The sequence below is a fragment of the Podarcis raffonei genome, chromosome 10, assembly GCF_027172205.1.
Source record: "Podarcis raffonei isolate rPodRaf1 chromosome 10, rPodRaf1.pri, whole genome shotgun sequence".
Classification (NCBI taxonomy): domain Eukaryota; kingdom Metazoa; phylum Chordata; class Lepidosauria; order Squamata; family Lacertidae; genus Podarcis; species Podarcis raffonei.
In genome coordinates this window covers 23,440,890-23,459,565 of record NC_070611.1, presented here as the reverse complement: position 1 = coordinate 23,459,565, position 18,676 = coordinate 23,440,890, and the positions used below count along the sequence as shown (strand labels likewise).

General features: G+C 40.6%; 1 protein-coding gene across 3 annotated transcripts in view; it reads right to left on the bottom strand.

Annotated features, from left to right (window-relative positions):
- Positions 1-18,676, bottom strand: part of TFEC (transcription factor EC) — a 63,465-nt gene that overhangs the window by 18,914 nt on the left and 25,875 nt on the right. For all 3 annotated transcript variants that reach the window (XM_053407392.1, XM_053407391.1, XM_053407390.1), the window contains exons 2-3: positions 8,916-9,161; positions 7,625-7,720 (exon numbers count right to left, since the gene is read on the bottom strand). In XM_053407392.1, the coding sequence (XP_053263367.1) occupies positions 7,625-7,720; positions 8,916-9,161 (342 nt within the window). The remainder of the gene's footprint in view (positions 1-7,624; positions 7,721-8,915; positions 9,162-18,676) is intronic.

Below are 18,676 nucleotides of genomic sequence, written 5' to 3'. Positions count from 1 at the left end.
ACAGGAAACTACCTGTTGGTAGTTTCACCACCCTCAGAAAGTCAGGTGGGGCGTTGGCACAGGGAGTGCATTCTCTGCAGTAGCCCCTAAGCTGGGAAATTTCCTCCCTACAGAGGTGTTTGATATCTCCTGTCGTTTTTGTTGTATGATGAAGATGCACCACTTGACCCTGGCCTTTGACACCTGAGATGTACATTTCAGAAGACTTGCCCATCTTCATTGACTGTGATTTTTAAATCCAATTTTAATGTTGTATTTTTAAACGGCTGCAACCGCATGATGCAGGATTGGTAAAAATATCTGCTATTATTAACAACAACAACCATATCTGAGCTCCAGATCTTAGACATAAAAGTGTAGCTACTTTTCTTGATGCGGTATTATTCCTGAACCACTGCTAGAGTATGAGTTCCCCGTGCCATTCAAAAGGCAGATTAAAATAAGGAAAAAGACAAACAGATCAAGGATTCTTATTATGCAATCAAAATTCCACCTCTCTTACTTTAAGGATCAAAGCTAATATAAACTCAAGAATGTCACCATCTTCTAATTCGCCAAAGGCAGATCAGGGCACAAACTGAGTCAAGCAAACCTCCGTCCAACCAAAACCAGCATGACAGATAACAAAAATATGCTCCACAACATGATAGTCAAGTACTCTGAACCGCTGAAGACCAGAATATATTTATACAGCATGCACATGCCAACAAATACATTTAGAGAAACAGTACCTTTCAATTCAATGCATTTTGCGCTCTTCACTGTCTCAGTCACTATAGGCCAATATGCATCTGTCTCTGTCTTCATGCAACCAAATTGTAAATCATTTCACTCAGTGATGAGAACTGCACTAAATGATTAACGCAGCAAATGGTTAACTAGTCCCTGTTAGATGGTACAACTGCACTGAAGTATAACTGAAGCACCAGTAAGGGAAACAAAATGCATTTACCCAGGGTAGGCTCTGTGAAAAGATTACTACAAAACCTTAATCATCACATAATAGTGTCTTAACGTTTCATTTGAATGAAATATGGAGCTTCTCTAAACTTTAATTATGTCGATTAAGCCAAAGTAGCTGGAGATTATGATAAGAACGTTGTTAACAATGATCTTTTTATCCAAAGCTCGAGGTGTTGTGCAAGTTTCTGCATCTATCTATTTGGTTTACTTATGTATTTATTCTAACTCATCTAATGGGGGACAATGAGTTTCTGCATCTTCACTAGGATAGTGGTTAACACATCTAGGGAGGGTAGATCTTGCCTCTGATATGCCCTGGTTATACCCAGACTGCAGTGTTGGGCTGCCTTTAAAGGTGATTCAGAAGCTTCAGTTGCTGCCTGCATGCTTGTGAGGGCAAGACACCCAGACTGTGTTACTCCAATATTGTATCAGTTACAATGGTTGCCTATGCACTTCCTAGTTAAGTGCTGGTTTTGACTTTTTAAAACCTGGAAATGCTACTTGGTGGCTCCAGTCAAAGCAGCCTGCCCAGGCTTTGAGATTAGCCACAGAGGCACAGCTCACAGACGCAGCAGTGAGCATGATTAGGTTGGTTGGAACATGAGACAGGGCCTATTTGGTGGTGACTCGATGCCTAAGGAATTCCCTCTTCTGAAATATACATTTGGCCTCATCCCTATATCCTCTCTGAGAGGATGTGAGCCTGGATAGCTCACTCAGGCGAGCACAAGACTCTTTATCCCAAGGTTGTGGGCTTGATCCCCAAGTTGGGTGAAAGATTCCTGCATTGCAGGGGGTTGGAATAGATGACCCTTGTGGTCCCTCCCAACTCTATGATCCTATTATTCTAAATGGGCCCTAAATACACCCCCCAAAAAATCTGCCTTTGGTTAGGAAATTGTTTTCGGTTAAACAAACAAACAATGCAATGTTAAGAGCACTCTTCTCGCCTTCCAGTTAATATGGTTCACCATGGTCAAAATCGAACACAGATCCTCTTAATACATGAATTCTCAGAGCCCAATGCTCAATCAATTATTTAAGTGAACCGAAAGTATGCTCCTTGACTGACTTGGTTAGGTAACAATTGCCCAAAAGAAGAATGTATTAAAAATCTTCAATTTAAACATCAACCATATTGATTCATTTTAAACATCGCCACCACTGAGTTAATAAAGTTTAGGAGCTGCACTATTTTCATCTGTCAAGTGGATAGCTGAAATTAGAAGCATGTTCTCATTCATTTCCTAAATTAACTAAAATACAATTTGTTCAATGTTTGTTTCATTTTCTTATCATTTGCTTTTTGGGTTTATTCAGTATAAGTAGCCAGCACGGATTGCTTTAATCTTTGAAGTTGGCAGATGAACTAGAAAATATGCATTGCTTTTTGTCCTGTTAATGCACACTCATCTTTTGCTACTGCTGCCACTACTCACACAATGATATCAAAGCTATCAAAAGATATTTCCTCTTCAAACTCAAAGGGGAAGCAGAGCTGTTTCTACCTTGCCATTTGGTCTAGCATTTCAAAACTGCTCACAAACAGAAGGACTGAAAGACCATATGTAATGGTTAGCTTCAAGCATCACAAAGGACCTTGAGGATACCTAATTCTGAACTCTTAATTCTCTGTGGCTTAACTGCCCATCTGTGACGTATTTTACCTACACTTGCCTTTGTAAACTGCTGAACTTGATGATGCAGTAAACACATGAGTGAGACAGATAGTATCTGGCGACCAGAGCCCTATTCAAGTGTTCTCCCTCTAGGGATGGGCAATTTCTCTCAGTTTCCCATTTTTCTAAAATTTGAGGGAGTTTTTAAGTCATTATGAAAATTCAGCACCATTTTAGTGCAATTTTCATTTTTGTACGCAATTTTATCCATATCTCTGCAAAACAATTTTCCATAATGTAAAGCATGTTCATATCTTATTTTCCCTGATATACGTATTTCTAGGCATTCATTAACCCAAGTAAGTGCATCTTTGTACAAACTGCTTGGCTTAATTTTGCACAGTATTGCAAAATCCGGAGAAGTGGAAATTTCAGTTTGCCTGCATCAGAATAAAATAAGTAGGTCTGCCTTTAGGTCCATACTGAATTGAATTTATCCCCTTCCCTATAGTTTCATCCACTCAATTATCATCCTGTGAGGTATCATCCACATCAGTGTCACCACTCCAGAGCCCTCCACACATTGAGGGCTGAATTTCTGAAGTAGGGAACCTTTTCTACTCTTGTAGGCTCCCCATTCATTTTAGGACCCTGGAAGATCAGACTTCTAAACCTTATGGAGCGCCTAACTTTGTAGAAAAGGCTATCTGCTGTTGAAGTTTAGACCTCAAAACATAAATGGCTGCAGGATTGATAACCATCACTTGGTTAGCATGACACAGTAAGCCAAACCCCAAGACTGCAGAAATGTCTGGGATCCTAGAGAAGAGTCTGCAGTCACTTTGCTCCACCCTGGCCCTTTTTAGTACCGTCCTGAGCGAAGCCATATTTGGCTTAATGTATTGTCTGAATCTAGGTTTGTGGTTAAGCTAGTCAGTGAAACATTAAGCCAAACCTTGGTTTAGCTCAGCATGTGCAAAATCAAAAAGGATCAGGAGCAAAGTGACTGCAAGCTTTATCCCCAGAGTTTGCACATTCGCGTGAGCCTGACTAAGCCATAGTTTGGTTTACCATGTTGTGCAAACCAGACCAGTGACTTGTTGAAGGGCGTGTAGCCGGGGCCCATCCTTCCCACTGTCCCCCTTGCACATGATGGGGGAATCCTGAAGAGGATTCAGGAGGACACTGAACAAACTAGATGGGCTAACACCACTGCCATGTTTTCATGATCTGGAAAAGCCCATAATAGACTAAGTCAGGAGCTGCTTAGTGACCACCATGTGGTTCATTTCTCCCCATTGGAATCAGACTGGAGTATATAATGATGACATGGCATCTCAGTGCTAAGCTATCAATGACAAGTGTATACCAATCTCATTTCCAGCAGAAGACACCTTTCTTGAAAGCAGGACTGACCTTTTCCTTATAGGATGGCAACAACTTCCCATCAGCCATTTTTTCAAAGTCTCTCTTCAAGCAGTTGCACTTTGTGTCAGATTTTTTGCTGTTTCCAAAGTAGGAGATCAAGAGCCCCTTCCCATCAAACAATACAAGGAAACCTAACATTGCCCCTTTCCTTATGGAATGGATTTCCTCCCCCAAGAGAAAATAAGTAGAGGTATTCCACTACAATGGTCCCCCCATTTGGGAAGAGTCTTCTTCCCAATTTCAACAATGGAAACAACTTTTTAAAGGAGATGGTTCAGCACTCAAATTGGTACCCATCTCTTTGGGGGCAGCAAAAGAAATGCCCACCCGACGTATGGCATAACATGCCATTTCAGACCGCAGTGCACACTGAACGTGTGGCACATGTTGTGAGAAACGTCTTCTTCCCTTTTAAAAGATTAACAAATCCCCTTTCCTCTCTTTTTTTCGCCTTTCTTTTAAAGTACAGTGTGAATTGGTTAGGCCCATCACATTTCTATTTATAAGTGACTGGCAGCTCTAGAATAAAATCTGAGCACTTGAGCAAGGAATGCTTCCCTTTACAGCTTTCACCTACCTTTCAAAGGCTGAACGCTCAACAGGAAGGAAGGGAACAGCCTTCCTTTCGTTCCTACTAAATTACCATGGAATACACTTCAACGGCATATATTCACCAGCCTCTTCAGATGGCATTTATAGAGGAGATAAGGAAATGGGCCGATCCAAGGACAAATGTGTAACACACAGTCTTCAGTGGCGTTTGCAAGGGCTGGGAACAATATGCACCACTCACACACATAATTAACAAAACTCTCTTCACCGACAGTAGACCACATGAAGCCCCTCACACCGGTAAACACCACAGAGCAGGACATCTTGTCGCTTGGCAGACATAGATCTGGGTTTTATGAAATCTGAGAGTAGGTCTAGTTTTGGAACACAAAAATAGTTGCAGAATGTTATGTACACAGAGGTGGCTGGTTAGTACCTGGACCCATATTAACATTTTCAAAGCTGGTTTGTGGTATAGACATTGGCCATATACATACATTCCCTCCATGTGTAGGGATAACTCACAGAGGGCGGAGTAGTGGTTTGTCCAGACCCTGCAAAATGGCCCCAGGGTATCAGCGGTTGTTTGAATGCTGGCACTGCAAGCAGGGTTCCTGATCACATGGAGTGCCTACAATGAAGTATACTTCCTGATATTTAGGAGCCCCCTTTGCAGACTTTCCCTGGACAATATAGTGGCACATGATATTGAGGGTGGTGCCAGGAGGCACAGCTCCATGCCATACGCCCCACATTATTATCATCATTTAAATTTATTAGTTGCTTTTTTGCCACCGCAACTCAAAGCAGCTTACAATACTTTAAACAAACACGTACATACATTAAAACTAGCAATACCTCAAGGACTGCCTCTTCCCAGATGAACCTACCCAGACCCTGAGATCACCTTCTGAGGCCCTCCTTCATGTGTCTCCTCCTCAAGAGGTTTGGAGGGTGGCAACATGAGAATGGGTCTTCTCTGCAATGGCTCCCCGTCTGCGGAACGCTCACCCCAGGGAAGTTTGCCTGGCGCCTTCATTATACACCTTTAGGCACCAAGCAAAAACCTTCCTTTTTAACCAGACCTTTGGTTGATTAAATTGACATCCTATGCCCTTTTAAAATGTGGGTGTTTTTTTTGGGGGGGCTATTGGGTTGTTGTTTTTATTTTGATTATTTTGTGGTTTTATATCTTGATTTTATTCTGTGAACCGCCCTGAGACCCCCAGGTATAGGGCAGTATATAAATTCAATCAATTTGTTGGGTCTCTGGACCATAATAAAGATTGCTGATGTAAATTCAACCAACCAACCAACCAACCAACCAATCAATCAAAATAGAAGCATCCCAACAACACAAAAAGCCATGGACTAAGGTGAAAATGTTGCTCTGCAGTGCTGGCAGATGACGAAACAACCAGCACATCATCGTAAAGTGCGTGGCGCACTGTGTCTCTATGAGCTGCTCCATTCTGTCCTGTCTCTGCGCAATTGGGTCCGCTAAATGCTCAGAACATTGTGAAGCTTGCTTTGGAAACTGGCATGAATTTAAATGCCATCTCCAATACAGTATCTTATATTAATTGCAACCATGTTCGTAGCAATTCATGAGAGGGGAGTTGGGACTGCCACAAATGAAGTCCAAAGTGCAAAATAGTTCCTTAGCAGTGATCAGTCCAGTATGTATGCAGCCCTCCTTGCAAGAGTCTCCTGAGCTATGGAGAGGCACATCTGATTCTATTCCATAGTCAGTCCTCCCTGCTCCTCTGTCCGAATTTCACAAGCTCCTTTTGGCAGGGTTTGCCAGCCAAGCCTAACCCCCTTTGTTCTTTAGGCAGAGTTTCTAAGCTGAAGGGAAACGTCTCATATTTATTTTGATCTGCACAGTAGGAAGGAATATTGATGGCTACCCGTTTTCACAGTAGTACGTTGCTTGCTTGTCGCGGCCATTTCTCTTTGTGCAAATCTTGTGAGCGGAACCTGGAAATGCAATGCTGAGCCTCAAATATCAAGGTGACCTTTGAGTCTTCCTTGGACTTTTAAGTACATCTAGTGTAAAATGTGCCAACAAAGACTTTTGCCTTGCTGTTGTCTTGTGCAGCCTTTTCCAGTTACCCAAGATAAGGCGCTGTTAATATTTAGTCTGGTCCTTTCCCAGCAAAGATGTACTCAGCTTTGAAGATCGTGGTAATCACTGACGAGAAACTGCTCATACAAATAGCACTAACTAGGGTGCAATTAGAAACCTGAGCCTGGGAGATCAGAACTGCAGGATCTCTATAAATGTGGGGGCAGCCGGGAGGGGGGGAGGAAATTGTGGTATCAGTTTCATTGTTTATGAATTTTAATAATTTGCATGCAATTGATGGCATGAATTTTATAATTTGATCAGCTGGTTTCTTGAGCACATTTCATATGTTTTTGTGAATCAGCTTGGGAAAGTGGAGATGGTGGGGTTGGGGTTGAAAGGCAGCCTATAAATTTTAATAATAACACAATAAATAAAATGGTTAACTTAAAGGTATACAAAGGGATCTGTTCCATTCTTTTTGATGCTCAGTGACAATAGGTTCAACATTTTTTTTGAATGTTTGAAACTATTACTTAAGTAGAGAAACACAGCTTATTTTGGCCTTACAACATTTTTCCATGTTTGAGGCAAATGTTAAATCAGTTGCTGAATATCAGGTTTGTTAGGCATTTATTACTTCTGGTATGTTCTTAAAAAGCATCTGAGCTTACTGAGTGTTAAAACATTTGATTATAAATTGTCAAGGAAATCAAGATATATAATCAGTGCATTGTAAGAAGGGAAACTTGAGTTCTTATCAGCAGAGATAGCCTATAACACAGATATATATACACTTTTGTAACAAGATAGCATTCTATTGCTCATTCCACCATCCTGAAATTTGTCAGTGGAAAGGATAATTTTCTCAGATAGTTTTATGCAAGAGAGGAAGCCAGAGAACAAATATCACCTTTGTGCAACAATGAATTACAGTTCTCAGTTGTATTCTTCATTAATTTTTTTTTAAAGGGAAGTGTCAATTACTTACAGTGCTTTGCAAGAGAAGCGGTGTTTCCGAGCAACCTATCCCTTCATCCTTAAAACTAGATTCCATGTTGATTATGTCATCGATAACGTCCTCCATCTAATAAAAGAAGTTGTCAATGAATGCAAGAGGATGGTGAACAGAGGAACTTATTCTACAAATATTCACTTTTTTTAAAAAAAAGAACAAACACTAATCCTTTGATAAAAGAATTCTCTTTGTGATCAGAATCACTTTCAGAAGAGGCATACAAATGAAATGATGATGATAGCCAATACTGTTTGGCTGAATAGCATCATAACAGCATCTCATTTATAAATTGACCTATGATTAAGCTAGGATCACCTGTTTGTGACTAATTCAGTGGGGGAACGACAGCAAATAAGGAACAAAATAGTGCTGAAGATGAGCATGCAGGAGAAAGGATAACTGTGAATAAAAGTATCCTCACATTCAAAGCATTTTGGAAATATTTATGTCCTTCCAAAATTAATACTTTGGGACCAATCCCCCCCCCCAAATGAGAGCCCTACAATTGAAGCAAACTCATACTGGGGGAAGGTAAATTTTCAATGGCAATGCAAGTCACATAAATGAGGAAGGCAACATATACATAGGACTTTAAATTCACAGTCTGAAAAGATTCCAAGATTGAGAAAGGGGTGGTTTCTAGTAGCAGCCCAGAATGTAGCTATGCATGCAGAATATGAGCTCTATTTGGTATTTATATGCATATATCATGTAAAAACTCTGCAGTCCTTATTTACTGGAACAAGGGGCTGCTATAAAATCCTATAGTTTGTAATTAACAATGGTAGGTTTGAATCCAAACTTAGGTCTTAGTTTGTCATAAAAGTGGGTCTGTAGCCTTATTGGAGGCTATTCAAACTGCCTGCACAGTCAGTTTTGGGTTTGGGAAACCCATTCCTTCAGATCTGCTCTAAGCATGACTAAATCTGGCTCCAACCTGTGCAAATTTGGGAGGTTTTCTTTAGTCCTGAGACTTGATGTTGAATTAATCACCCCTTAACACATCAGAGAGCAAACATCTCTTTAAGCAATGCTTACGTGATTATAAAAGGACCGTTGACAATGGTGCAAATCCACAGTGATGACATGGAATTTCATGCATAAGCCTCCAGATCTCACTCAACAAATGTAGTTTAACTCAGGCATATTTAGGTGTAGCAATGCTGAATAAATGGGAGACCTTTCCCCCATCTTGTAAGCTCCATCTAATTTGGCAAACCAACGTTCAAGAGGCCTTAGACTATTTCACAGCTCTATGACATACCGCATTTTCTTGTTCTCCTCCAAGACTTAATAACTTGGTCACTGGACTCCCAGGAGTGCTGATGTTGGTCGGAGGCATAGGCCCACTCCTTAATATGGGCATAGCTGCTGAAGAATGGATTGAATGGGAATGAGATGACAGGCTTTGGCTAGACAGCTTCGCATCCAGCGTTAGGTACTGCTTCACTTGATGCCTCTGAGTTTGCTGAACGTGATACCTAGATGGATTGTCCAAGTGGGTCTGGACCTATGGAAGAAAAGAAAACGATGAAGTACAATTTCTCTTAGATTAGGCTCGAGGAACTTTAATAATACAGTTGTGAGCAACTAAATTGCAAGTCATGGAAACTGGCTGACACTGTGACCTACAAGCTATACAAGATCTATGTCCGCTAAGTTATACAGAAGCATGGTAGTTTAACTGGACAATGCTACTTCCATAAGCAAACAGAGAACCCCAGCCTTCAAGAAATCCATTCAATCTTCTCTGCTCCCCAAATTAATTATACAGTTAATTCTCCAGCCACAGAAACAATCATCTCAGGAAAGAATGCAATTTCAAGAACGCAGAGTAACCTCAGCATACCTTTGAACATTGTTTTTACACCAAGTTTGAGTTGAAGCCCATGCCTAATGTGTACAAAGATCACTGCATAATCTGCCAATAGAGACTTCCATTAGATACAAACTACATCATTGCTCTTCATTAGTAAAATGAGAAACAGCACCCAAACTAGCACTTATTTTCAATAGCTCACCTGATAGTAAGAGCAATCTGTCAGATGAGGCATTTTTAAGTTCGGCACTATCAAATAATCCAAAAACAATGCAGTAGATTATCCCTGACCAACCTCAAGCAATGTGGTATTCTCGATGCTCCTGTTAAGGACTGATAAAGCTTTCAAGCAGCCAGAGAGACCTCATAAATTAAGTGGTCATGCCCAAATCAGCTAATTGTGTCAGAGCAGGCCATCCTTTGATTGTGCTGATTGACAGCCACTACTTCAAACAACTCCCATCTCAGATCCTTGCCACATTCCTACAATTTACCCACTACAGGGATACTGAGTACACAAATATGTACTGTCACATTCACCCTCTGGCTTTCTTGCAATATTATAGTATGACTAATGACAAATTTCATCTAATAGGTTTTCTTCAAATGACCCTTAAGACTTAAAAAACAGTGTTACAGCTCTCGTTTTGTTTTCTTTCCACTTAAACTATCACAGTTCAAAACATGTGTGCTTATATTCCACAAATTTTGTAAAAGGCAAAAGATTTATACGATCTTAAAAGAATTGCATAAGAGTATACATTTTTATACACATCATAATGTTTTGGAATTAATTGCAGCGTACAATTCTACTTCCATTCTAAATTAGCCAAAAGTTATTTCAACCAAATTAATTTTCAAGGAAATTTGATTCAAAGGATCAGTCTCAGGCACCCATTGCTGTCACCACAGTACATTATTTATGTACCTTGTCCATCTTGCTATTCTTACTTTCAGTCATTACCAAACATTATAATTTATAAACAAGGTTAACCTAATCTTGTCTGAAATGCCTTTAGTGAGTCTTCCCAAGTCCATTATCCCCTAATCTTTATTCCATGAATCCTCCACAGCAAAAATAAAAGTATGTCCACTTATGGCATAGAAAACAAGTTTGCAAGCCTTATCTAAGATTCCACTGTTTCTCAATCAAACCAAAATTGACACTGGTCTCAACCCAACCAGTCCTATACATGTATACCCATAAGTAAGCCCCACTGAATTCAGAGGGATTTACTTGCAGGAAAGTGTATATAGGACTGCAGCCTTGACTTCCCTTCTCTTTTAGTAGGACAGCTAAGTTGGCATTTGAACTTAATTAAGTACTTAACTTTGCATGGTCATGTCATTACTGAAACTGGGCCATAATTTGAATCCAAGCCTTTAGCTCTCAAGCACAACAGTTTATCTATCCATCTGAACTACCTCAGATCAATGAAACCAAAACTGTATGCATTTATCAAAACTGAAGAAAACACTCACATGTGATGGGGTGTGTGGGTGTGTGTAACATTCTACAGTGAAACTCAGATCCAGACCATTATGATCTCTTTATTTTTCAGAGCCACCACATGCGGTTCAGAGATCACAGCTAAATGTCAGAAACATGTGCAACCAATCCTCTGCATGTTTGCACATTCACTGTCTCAAATGGAGACTCCCTCCCTAGTCAGTGTGCAGCTTTAATCTTTGCCTTTTGGGTACTATATTTGTCTTGACGTAACAGACAAATTACTGTAAAACTTTTGCAACATCTCCTGCCTGCATGTTTTCAGTTTCAAATTTTCTGTAGGTCTCTCGCACTGTTAGGACTTTTCCTCCTTTACATAAACAAAAAGAACTACAAATGTGTTAATAAACATAAGAATAGGAATCTTTGCTAAAAAGCTGGCAATTTGTACAATGAAGACATCACATTTCAAACTAAGGGAAAGCAGCACACATCTGACAAGCAGCTAACCTCTTCAAAACATTTGGTTGATCTGTTCCTGCTTGTTACAAGCAGCACAGCAACTAAATATAAAATATGGGAAGTTTTTAACATCATCTGGCTCACCAGAACTAAGAGCTATGTATGCTTTGCAACAAGGATGAGAAACTTGTGTACCGCCCATCATCCTTGGCCATTGTTCGTACTGGCTGGGGCTAATGGAAGAGTCCAGCAAAATCTGGAAAGCCACATGTTGTCCATCTGTGTGGTACAATGATAAACTACAGTGGTACCTCAGGTTACAGACGCTTCAGGTTGCAGACTCCACTAACCCAGAAATAGTACCTGAGGTTAAGAACTTTGCTTCAGGATGAGAATAGGAATTGCGTGGCAGCAGCGGGAGGCCCCATTAGCTAAAGTGGTACCTCAGGTTAAGAACAGTTTCAGGTTAAGAACGGACCTCCAGAACGAGGTCCTGAGGTACCACTGTAATTGCATTCAACAGCAACATTTGATTTCCCACAATATGTGACTTTGAGGCTTGTGCAGGACCAGGCCGGAGTTGGACTTTTTCATTCCAAGTAGGCATGAAAGGAACTGTGAGAAGTGCATGTACAGACTTTGCCGCTTGTGGGAAGCACAAATTCTGAATGTGGACCTTAAGGATCTTCCAGGCACTTACATAATGAAAGTCATGCAGGAACAAGCTAAAGCACCACCCAGTCTATCATCCTGGCCAACCAGATGCCTCTGGGGAGCCTGTAAGACATATACACAACAACACTTTCCTCCCTTGAGATTCCCAGCAGCTGGTATTCAGAGGCCTACTGCCTGCAGCCGCAAAAGTAATACATGTGGTTAGGAGACACTGATAGACTTATCCTCCAATATTTTGCCTCATCCTCTTTTAATGCCATCCAAATTCATGGCCATCACTAGATGGCTTAGCTAACTTATGACCAAGTAGCCATTCTTGCATAATGCTGGTGATGTGGGGAATTGCTAGGTGACCAATTCAGAACCAAATTCACTCTGAATGGAGGCAGGCACTGACACTGCTGGGCCTTTTCTGACTTTTAGTATCTATTGGTTTAAATTACTACAATGGTACCTCAGTTTTTGAACGTAATCTGTTTGGGAAGTCCATTTGAGTTCTAAAACGTTCAAAGACCGAAAACTGAAAGTGGAAGCCTCAAAATGGAAGCCTCAATACAGAAAACTCAAAACAGAAGCTGCTTTTCCTGTTTGACTTCTGAGGTGCATTCAAAAACCAAGGCATTTACTCCCGGGTTTTTGGCGTTCAAGTTCTGAAATGTTCGACTACAGAGGTGTTCGAAAACCGAGGTACCACTGTATTCTGTTTATGTGTATGTGGTTTTATTATTGTGTTTTTAATGCCAACTCTGTAGAATCATAGAATCACAGAATTGTAGAGTTGGAAGGGACCCTGAAGGTCATCTAGTGCAATGCAGGAATTTGCATTGTACACCTTTCATTGTATGAAAATATGTTAAATAAGTAAAACCTAAAGGAGGTGGTAATGAAACCTTCTCAACCTAAAGAGAATAGATAGTTCTCTCTTGCATACCCTCCAATATTTCGCCAATGAAAACAGGGACGTCCCATTCCATAATGATAATTTTACTACTAATTTCACACATCTTACTAGGTTACCCCAGCCACTCTGGGCAGCTTCCAACTTATATAACAACATAATAAAACATTAAACATTTTTTTTAAAAATCCCTACACAGCATAGCCTTCAGACAGCTTGGGGGTCAGAGAACTCCAACATTTCTCCAACAAAAATAGGGACATCCTAAGGAAAAATGGGACATTCTGGGATCTAATCAGAAACTGGGATGGCTTCTCTAAATCTGGGACGTCCCTGGAAAATAGAGACACTTTGAGGATTTGCTCTTCTGAGGAACTTACACCAAATGTTAGGAGATGCTGCTTACAGCACCATATCAACTCACGTGATCAGCCTATAAATTTTATAGCTGATTTTTTTATATATAAAAAACCCGTAATACTTTCTTTTCTCAAATCTTTACTCTGAAGATAGAACTTCCTTTATATTCATCTCAATGAAGAGCAATTACCGAAGAACACATCTTGTCCTGAAGAAAAGTTACTATGTGAAGAAGCTTTGAAGTTAAAACAAAACACTCATGTGACATTAAATATAGTCTTTTACATTCAATTTAACCTTTTGACATCATACTCTTCAACAAATTTTGAACAAAGGGAAGCAGATTCAAGCAATAACTATTTTCATGGTTCCCCCCCCACACCACCCCTTTTTACTGCATAGGCCACTCAAAATGTATTATTGAGCTGTCTATTTTAATACCAACATCCTAAAAATAGTCTGCATCTGTAAATGTGTGTGTATGTGTAAGAGAGAGACACGCAGAAAGAGAGAGATTCTTTATCTATCATAGCTGTCAGGCATTATTAAACCTTCGTCTATTATAGCTCAAGCAAGGAGAGCTATCTTTAGATGTCAAAATCCGTACAGTGCTGCTGTAAGACCAATAAGCCAGCACAAAAAGCCAGGGTAATGATGAAATAGATAAAGCATTGGACTTGGACAGGGCAACCTGGGTTCAAATTCTGCTTGGGCTAACTAGATGGCCTTGGGCCAGCTACTGTTTCTAAGCCTAACCCATTCATTTTTGCATTGCACTTGCCTTCAATCATACCCCAGAAAGGAGAAAACAAAATTAAGGAGCATTCAGCTATGATTTACTCAGAGTAGACCCACTGAAATTAAGGGACCAAACTTAGTCACATTTACTCTGAATAAAACTTAGCTGAATGCCACACTTAATGCATCAGTGTGAACAGCACATAATTAAACTGCATGCCCACAATGTCACAAAGGCAGCACAAAACAGTCAACATTACAGTGGTATCCTAAAAGTCTGAGAAAATGAAAAGATATACAGTGGTACCTCAGGTTACATACGCTTCAGGTTACAGACTTCGCTAACCCAGAAATAGTAGCTTGGGTTAAGAACTTTGCTTCAGGATGAGAACAGAAATCGTGTGGCGGCAGCGGGAGGCCCCATTATCTAAAGTGGTGCTTCAGGTTAAGAACAGACCTCCGGAACGAATTAAGTACGTAACCAGAGGTACCACTGTACAGGAAGCTCCAATGGTTGTTTTTTGAGATATCTGCTATTAGATCAAAATATGGCCTCTTGTTTAGCCATAGCTGGTTCCAAACCCTCAATATGGTAACCCTGGACAAAATGGTATTCTAAGCTTTTAGTGAATTTCAAACATAGCTGAGAACTTGCTAACTGTAACTGCTAGCTTATGCATTAAAAGGAATTGCTAAAGTAACGATCCCCTATCTTGTTCAGATGAGCTTGCCTCTACAAGGCACAAGAATCCCTTGAAAGTCAAGGCCATTCCATTGCATCCTGACTTTCTACCTGCCCATTGGTGAATCACAGTGACGTGGATCGTAGACATGAAATCTTACACATATTCCTAGCACACCTGTTGAGTTGTACCAAAGTGTATAGCCAGAAGGCAAGAAACGTGTCATGTAGATGCTGATCTATATGGTGATGGCAATGTATACACCGACTCAATACATTTAGGAATAATGGGTAAGGCAAACTGTAGGTTGCATATCAGAGGACTAATTGGATAGAAGACAATTTATAGGAGACTAATGGAAGATTTGAGAGCCAGAGAAGGGCCACGACTGAGGAGATCCAAGTTCAGTTACCCCCATTCAGCCTCCTCACTTGGTAAAAGGTAAAGGGACCCCTGACCATTAGGTCCAGTCGTGGCCAACTCTGGGGTTGCGGCGCTCATCTTGCTTTATTGGCCGAGGGAGCCTGTGTACAGCTTCCGGGTCATGTGGCTAGCATGACTAAGCTGCTTCTGGCAAACCAGAGCAGCACACGGAAACGCTGTTTACCTTCCCGCTGGAGTGGTACCTATTTATCTATTTGCACTTTGACGTGCTTTCGAACTGCTAGGTTGGCAGGAGCAGAGACCAAGCAACGGGAGCTCACCCCGCAGCGGGGATTCGAACCGCCGACCTTCTGATCGGCAAGTCCTAGGCTCTGTGGTTTAACCCACAGCACCACCAACCACAATATCTCAAGCTAATCTAGCTCATAGGGTTGCTGTGCAAATAAAATGGGAGGAGGAGAACCATGAATTGTTCTCCTCCACTTCCCTGAAGGAAGTGCAGGATGAAAATGTAATAAACAACAATTACCAGAAAGCTGTTCTTAAATATGTACTCACTGGTATAAACAATCTGATAGCTTGTAATTTCCATGTAGGCCTCCCTGATAGAGATAAAGATCATTACAGTGATAACTTGCATGGGGCCACATGGAAGATGGAAATGCCCTCATAAGGCAAGCAATAAGATTCTGTGCCTTATACTAACTACATTATAATGAGGCAACGAGGAGATCAGATTTATGGTAAAGAGATGGGTTGAATGACACAGCAGTTGTTTCCCTTCGGCTGGAAAACCCCCACAAAATTAACACACAGCAAAACACTAAGAAAGGGATCTTGATGTTAAAAATACATATTTGAAATTGCGGCTTCCCACAAATCCCACTAAACTACAAGCCAGCTAACTGAAAAAATGAAAAGAATCAGTTGGTTTATTTTCAGGCGTTTTTTTTAAAAAAAAAAATTCTAAAGTTTCATTTCTGCTTCAAATCACTTCATTCTATAAAGCAGCAACAAAAGAGCAATTTGAAAGCAGAACTTTTATCTGAAGTGACTCAAAGCAACGTGAAAAACAATAAAAACCTCAAGCACACTAACTTCACAAAGATCAATGTCCATAATACCATTAGGCCTCTTTGGGGATGAAGGTTTGTGGATTACAGCCCTATATTTAGTAGATGCCTACACTACTCGACAAACTTGTAGCAGTTTTAATTGCCACAGCTTCCTTCAAATAATCTTTGAAATTGTAGCCTGGTGACACTGCTACAACTATTCTGTTCAAAGCCCCCAAACTACAATTCCAAGGGGTCCACTGTGAAGAGTGGATGATATCAAACTTGGAAGTCTACAGCTTGGGATATTCCTCCTTTTGCAGATATTAAAGCAAGTATGCATTATTTATCTTCCTTTGAAGCAGGAGTCCTAATCTAGATATTTTCTTCTTTAAGGTTTGCAGGAGTGTGTATTGTATAATCCATTGACAACCAACCATGCTTAGTGAGCATGGAATATGGGTTGACTATTGGGGTAGGAGACATAAATAGAATGAATTACCTTGAAAGAAGACATAGCTGGCTGAACATGAGAAATCAGTGCTGCAACATTTTGTTTCAGGTCCCACTTGTTTACATTACAATCACTTTATATCTCATACTTCCATCTGAAGTATTTTGGCCTGGAAGATTTTATAGACAGCAGAGAGGACAATATTCCTATGGCACATAATAGCACAACTACCATGGGGCAGAACAATAGCCCTCCAAGTCAACCTTCTAGAAAGGTCATGCAGAAAGGAGTAGAAAAGTTCTCCATCCCATATGATACCTTGGTTAATAGTATCAGAAGCTACCAAAACATCTCAGAGAATCTGCAGGGCCACATTATGCCTCTCCTTGTCCCATGGTAGATTACCCACCAGGATCTCCAAGGCAATTTGGGTACCAAACCCAGACCTGAAGTGAGACTGAAATGGATGCTGATCATCAGTATTTCCTACACCCTCAGCTCACTTAGCCACACAGCTGCCAGTTGCACAGGTGGTGAGAGAGCCTGAATGTGGAAGCCTTGTTCCATGCCTTCATCCTTTTGCTGAGCCAGAGCATGGATATATGTAACTACAGTGGTACATCAGGTTACAGACGCTTCAGGTTACAGATGCTTCAGGTTACAGACTCCGCTAACCCAGAAATAGTACCTCAGGTTAAGAACTTTGCTTCAGGATGAGAACAGAAATCACACAGCGGTGGCGCGGTGGCAGTGGGAGGCCCCATTAACTAAAGTGGTGCTTCAGGTTAAGAACTGTTTCAGGTTAAGAACGGACCTCCAGAACGAATTAAGTTCTTAACCTGAGGTACCACTGTACAGTACCACTAACATGTCATAAATGTTCTAACATTTCTTTCCATTTGGATTTTTTACTTTCTATACCACAGGTGCTAAAGATTCCTTGTCTGGTAAGCTAGCCACAATCTTAAAGCAATGGGAAGGTTTGTGTTAGTTGCCTTTGCCTGAACATGCAAAAGATTAAAGTGTGGATAGGGCAAGAGCTCATATGCAAGTCCCACCCCCAATGTCCCCAGCTGTTCTTCAAATCTTTGGTCAATTAGCATGAAGAGAGTTTTTCACCTGAACATTTCATGAGGGGATGCACAAGAACTTGCATGTAATGTCAAGATCAATTATCTATCTCAGATTAAAGCTTGAAACATAGGGCAAATGCATTTATGCACTTCTTAAAATGGGGGGGGGGCAGAATTAGTATTCTGAGAACATCTACCTTTGTAGTTAACAAAATATCACGAAACTAGCATTATATCATGGAATAAATGCCCAAGCAAAAACAGAAAACGACATTTTTCGAAGAAACTATTTGGATATAAATTTTGATCTATGTCCATAGTTCACCATACGCTAGAAAAGTGAAGATGCAATTCTATGCACAGTGACCTGGGAGTAAGCCCCACCGAACTTAATTGAATTTACTCTGAGGAGATCTTTACAGGACTACACTGTGCATAGGAAGAGGAAACCCTTATTATAAACAAAAATGCCAGAAACAGCAACGCAAATAAAAAAAAAATAGATCCTAAAATAAGCTAAGTATAAATTCCACAGAATTTACCAACCTTATACGAAACCAGCGTTCATGAAAGATACACACGTTTATGAGTAATCATTAAAGATATATACACATCCTTTGCCAACGTGGTGCCCTCCAACTGTTTTGGACTACAACTCTCACCAATCCAAGCCAGCACTCCAAGAGCAGCAGCGGCACTCAAAGGTTTTACTACATCATTTCTCAAAAAAGAGGCAACAGAATGCCAAGGCTTTTTGTATTTCTTAAAGTGGACTTGCATAAACTGATTTTGTTCATGCCACTTAACTGACAGCCAGAAGCCACGATACCTCAGCAACTGGGTTACCTACCCGCATTTATTGGATTTGAGCAATTTAAATAATCGCCCCTGTAAAACAGCACCACCTCGCAGACTCCTGTTGCCAGAATGAAAGCAGCTTGCTAATGACAAGTGAGCAAGGAACAGGGCATTAA